Here is a 5,861-nt window from a genome sequence, read left to right on the forward strand (position 1 = left end):
ATATTAGGTGGTGAACAACTTGGAGTAATTAGCATATTCTGCACCTGAAATGTATCATTTCTTTATGGTGAGAATATTCAAATTTCTATCATCTAATTGTTTAGAGATGTATTTGCATTATTGTTCATTATATTCACCCTGCTGTGATAGAACACCAGAACTTATCCCTCCCATCCATTGAACTGTCGTTAGCCACTCAATCTTTGCCCATCTGATACAAATAAGTAAATTGGATAGTCGCTCCATGCCAGAAAAACATTTCCTTTTGCTTTCTCATCTTGATACTTAGCAATGTCGACCACCCCTCTAGTCATTCCTTTCCTGTGTCCAAGGCTGCTCACCGTCCCTGACTGTTCTCTCCATTGGGTACTTGCCTATTTTCATGTTGATTTGGAAGAGCTGAATGTTATGCCTACACAAATGTGTTATGTTTTCCACTAGCTGATTATTTGATTTCTTGTATTATTTATGCCGCTATTTGCTAAATGGATTTTTAAGTTTTTAAAGATATGCTTATCATTTTTTTTCTTTTTTATTTCCTTTTCATTTACTCACTCAAAATAATTTTCTTTCTCCCTGAATTAGAAGTCAGGTATAGTTTATTCTTTGGGTGCATTTAAAATAATTCATAATACAAAAGAAAATGTGTTTAAAGGGAAAGGAACAAACTAAACACCTCTTGTGTACAACAAGCGCCTATCTCTGGAAGGGGTGTGGGGCTCAGGAAACAGAGGGGAATCCAGGCCTTCTGAACTACTTCCAACGGATCTCAACCATTTATAATCCAGGTATTATAAAAGATGTGAGGCAGATTCCCTTGATGAACAGGTGACTTTAGAAATAAGTCCCTTTTCAAGATAGTTTTTCTGTCTAAATAATGTAATGATAGACTTTTAACTTAAACCTAGCAGCCAGGGCTTAGAAAGGAATTCTCATGATATTCCAACCATGCAGCTGATTTACCACCGTGTTCAAGTCAGATGGATCGGCAGCTGGGTGTCGCCCTGCCTGGATTTGCAGACACATGGCTCAATGGCATCTGAGCTCCATTATCTCAGCATCAGTGAGCTGAGCTTCTGAGTTGCATTACCTGTGTGGGCCAAGGAATCACTATCTGGCTGCTCCTTCCATAACTAAGCCCTTTGGAACCATCTGAGAAGAAACCTCATCCTTGAGTAACTCAGAGGTGGATCTCTGCAGGACGAGCTGCCGCCTCTCCCTGGGCATGCCTTACGTCAACCTCATACACCATGCTTAAGTCACACGGAAAATCATTTGTAAATTTTCAGTGGCTAAGAAGTGCTAGTGAAATGACCTTGTTCTAAAAGCTGGTGGGAGTTACATACATCATACACTTAGACCCTGCTCCAAAGAGAGATTCTGTCTAGTTTCAGAAAGATGCCACATAAAACAAAACACAGGTGAGACATGGAGTAGTTTTTCAAGGTGGAGTTAACAGGCCACACCAGCCTAAGAAAAGGGTTTTATCTCTTAAGAAAGCACAGAAAAACCTCCAGAAAGAGAACAGGGTCAGACTGCCCAGGCCTTGAAGGCAGGGGAGAGGCGTTCATGTATATCCTGAGTCAGGGAAAGCCTTTGAGAAGACTTCATTTAATGGTAGCATGACTATACAAATTATCATCCAAACGGGGACACATTTGAGATAGAAAATAATATTTAGAATAACATTTGCTGGGACAAAGGCATAATCCAAAACTGTCACCTTGTTAAAATGTCATAGATAATTATTTTTTAAAAAGTTTTAATGAAGTAGAGCTAGAGGGAAAAACCAGACGGTGGGAGGTAGAAAAAGCCAACCAAGCCAACCAAGTACACGTACACACACACACACACACACACACACACATGCACACTCTCACTAAAAAATATTTTAAGTGCCTATGTTTATATAAGCACATTAATTATCTCACTATATCATTTGTACACCTCAACACTGAAATTTCCACACTGAAATTCCAAAAATGCATAAAACATAAATATTTATGTTTTGCAACAACATGTGAATTGGCTCCACTTTTCCCATTATGATCTACATGTTTTTAATGCATAATATATTGTTCCAAGCTTGAGAGAACTTTGGATTCTCCCCGAGTATTTCTGGCGCTGACAGGAGGAAAGAGTTTATCCTTGACTTCCTCTTGTGGCCTTAATGCATCTACTTTAAATTAGTTAATTAACTAGTTTTGTTTTATAAGATCTCACCCAAGTGCTGCACACCAACTTGAACCAGCTGTGGACTCCTGCCCTTTCCCTTCTATGGAAGGAGAAGGATGGAAGCCCCTTTTTAAGCCAAGAAAATAATTATAATTCATAGAAGTAGGAGGTCCAACAGGTTTAAAAGCTCCTAGAGGTTCTCCAACCCTGTCTCTGTGAGAATGTTCCTGGACACGAGGTCTGGCCTGCGCTACCTTCCCCACTTCCCCTCCATCCCCACAGCATTCCTGGGAGCTGAGGTCTGTCTTTCAATTGAAATGGAGCAAAGCACAGATCTGCTGCCTTTCCACACTTCCCTCCTGATGGCATTTCATAGTCAAACACGTCAGCATACTTCACAGAACAGAGGACCTGGGAGAAAGAAAAAAAGAAAGACGGGAAGGAGAGAGGGGGATCGGAAGAAGGAAGAGCCAAAACGGAGGCAAGTTCAGTAACTTCATGGGGACGCACGCGACTAAATGGCAGAGTCAGGACTGCTTTTACGTCTGTTTCATAGCCTGCTCTTATGAAGCGGTGGAACACAATAGGGTCCAGCAACATTTTCTGATAAAGAACAAGAGATAGTGTCGACCTTGGGAACCGTGGTATCTCTGTGCTAACTACATCAGCTCTGCCATTATAGCGTGAAAATAACCATGGATAATAAAGGAGTGGATACAGTTGGGTTGGGTTCTGATTAAATTAAGCATTATGGACGCTGAAATTTCAACTTAATATAATTTTAAATGTCATAAAATATTCTTTTGTTTTTTCATTATTGAACCATTTAAATACATAAAAATTATTCAGTGCTCATAGGTTATACAAAAATAGGAGATTTGGGGTACAGATGGAAGTAGCTGACAGCCAATAGCTACCAGGATGACTTGGACCTAAGTAGAGAAATATGAAGCCATCTCTAATGATAATCCAACCAGTCTGCCAAGAGAAATCAGATTTTATCAGTATCAAGAAGACAAGAAAGCAAACGCAGACTCAAGGTCCCAAGATTAAAAACTAAGAGAACTTCAGTCTGGCATCTGCCCAACAGAATGAGGCAGAAGACATATAAATTGGCCATGACCAAGAATGTTTGTTTCTAAAAAGGCCAATTCCTAGATAGTCGTAGCTGCCCTGAGTCCAGTGGAGGAAGGCGGATGAGAAGCAACCAGTCATCATCAGTCAGACAACCCACGTGCATGTCAGGAGGCAGGTCCTCCCATGCCCAGGCTCTGTCTCACACACTGGGGCCCAGCCCAAGACCAGGATAAAAGGGCCACAGGAACAGGGCACCTCCATCCACTCACCTCCTGAGGTGCTCACAGACCCTGCACTGCCTGTGACCTCGGTAAGTGTCCACTGGGAAAAAGGGCTTCCCCAGAGGATTGCTTAGACCAGAGCAGGAGGGAAGCTGGGCAGGGCCTGGAGGGCTGGAGGCCATACTGCCAGGGGAGGAGAGATGAGCATAGACTGACAGATGGCGGCAGAGGGGACCGAGAAAAGGCATGAGACACAACTGCCGGATTGTGCCTTGGATTCTAGAGAGAACAAGCTGCTCTGCAGTGAGGGGGACCCCTCAGAACAGGGGACACTGAGCACAGAGCCTGCTCCTTGGACCAGTGCTGGGAGGGGAGCCAATTTCCAAAACTGCAGCCCTGTCTCAGCAAAGCAAGAGCTGAATGAAACCAGGACAGGGCACTAGTGGCCGCTCTGGCTTAGGAGACCCACATAGCCATGGGTCTGGCACTTCCTCACTCACTTCCACTTGACTAGGGGACCACAAGCCTGAGACTGGCCAGGAAAATTGTCGCCATGAGCAGTGGTCAGCAGAGGACATCTGAGCTCTGACCTGACATGAGGGACTGGGGTTCAGGTCAAGGGTGCAGGAATGGATGGGCTTATCAACTCTTCATTAGCCGAGTGGCTGGCTGACCTGATAATTTTGAAGATCCTTTGCAATACTGAGCTGCAGGGGAAAATCATCTTGCAAGTCACGACAAGAGGGAATGACTGCTTTTCCTTTTTAAAAGTTATTGTCCCTGTCATGACCCTTAAAGGGGACATTTTCAGAGTTTGAAGACATTTGCAATAATTTTCTCCTTTACATATAGATCTTTGACTCATGGACACATTTTGTGATATTGTTTGGTCTTAGTTTTCTACACTGGTGCGTTTGTCTGACTTATCAGGGCATCTGAGCTTCCATAGCGATGATGAGGATGAGGATGAGGATGGTTGTGGTGGTGTGAGAAGATGGAGAGGGTAAAACTCCTGGAGACGCTGTTTCTATGATTCTGAGCAATGCTAAGTGGTCAGAGTGGGCAGGTAGCCTGTGTCCTGGTCTGACTGTGTTTGTCCCTCCCTCAGCTCCCGAACACCCGCCTGCCAAGATGTCCTGCCAGCAGAGCCAGCAGCAGTGCCAGCCCCCTCCCAAGTGCCCCCCCAAGTGCCCTCAAAAGTGCCAGGCCCCTAAGTGCCCCCCCAAGTGTCCCCCGAAGTGTCCCCCTAAGTGCCCTCCAGCCCCTTCCTGCTGCAGTGTCAGCTCCGGGGGCTGCTGCAGCTCTGGGGGTGGGGGCTGCTGTGGCTCCAGCTCTGGGGGCTGCTGCAGCTCTGGGGGTGGGGGCTGCTGCCTGAGCCACCACAGGCCCCGCAGGTCCCACCGCCACAGACAGAGCTCTGGCTGCTGCAGCCAGCCCTCAGGGGGCTCCAGCTGCTGTGGAGGGGGCAGCAGCCAGCAGTCTGGAGGCTGCTGCTGAAGTGCCCTTGACTTCCTCTTCCTCCAGAGGCTACAGGAAGTGCTGAGAGGCTTTGGGAAAGCTTGAGTCTGGCCAGGAGCATCTGTCCAGCCTGGTGTGCAGAAGCCAATGTCTTTCTCTAAAGTGCACCAGAGACCTCCTTCCCCATTTCCATGGCTGCTCCAGCAGCCTGACGCCCAGACCTAACGCGGCACCGATTGTGTCATTGTATTCTGCTGCACAAACGCCAATAATAAACCTTGGAATCTGCTCTCCACTGACGACGGGACTGATTTGTTTCCTGCTTACGTTGCTGTTGTTTATTCCCCTCTGTCTTTTCCTGGTGGTACTTGGCCTCTCTGAACAGAATGAAACAGACTGGAATTAAGAGTCCTCCCAAAATCCAGGACAAGGTCCTCATAGTGAGTGAGGCAGAGGAGAAGCTGCCTGCCTGGGAAGCCAAGGATGGCGAGTGGACATCGCCCTGCCCAGGCCAGTCTAGCACAAGCTGACTGTATATATAATAGTTATAGACATTTACATACATAATCATAGTTATGTTACATAGTTATGATTATAGTCATATATGTCTAATTATATAGAATATATTTATATAGAATATGTCTAGATCTGCCTCTCTCTATAGAAATAATATCCTGTCTTTTGTTCCATTTTGTGACTTCCTCTCTTTTAAAAGCTTTCCGTAACCCAGAATCTCCTGAAGAGGCAAATTTTAAAACAAAAACTTTCTTCTATCTTTCCTCAAAACTGGCTTTTAATAAACTTTTTTTTTTTACCAGTTTGACTTCTAATTCTTGTGGAGCACAGAACAGCGTATCCTAGCCTCAACCCCAGGGAGCTAATAGTTCAACCCAGTAGGAAGGGGATACAACAGGAGTCAGAAGCAGTTTT

General features: G+C 45.1%; 1 protein-coding gene across 1 annotated transcript; it reads left to right on the top strand.

Moving 5' to 3' along the window:
* Positions 1-4,604: 4,604 nt before the first annotated feature.
* On the top strand, positions 4,605-4,970 carry LOC308656916 (uncharacterized protein; the record flags this gene model as incomplete). The annotated part of the gene is made up of 2 exons (XM_081308280.1): positions 4,605-4,648; positions 4,751-4,970. The coding sequence occupies 2 exons, from the start codon at positions 4,605-4,607 to the stop codon at positions 4,968-4,970; spliced, it is 264 nt and encodes an 87-aa protein (XP_081164406.1).
* Positions 4,971-5,861: the final 891 nt, after the last annotated feature.

This window comes from Spermophilus citellus, assembly GCF_964194105.1.
Source record: "Spermophilus citellus genome assembly, chromosome: 9".
Lineage (NCBI taxonomy): Eukaryota > Metazoa > Chordata > Mammalia > Rodentia > Sciuridae > Spermophilus > Spermophilus citellus.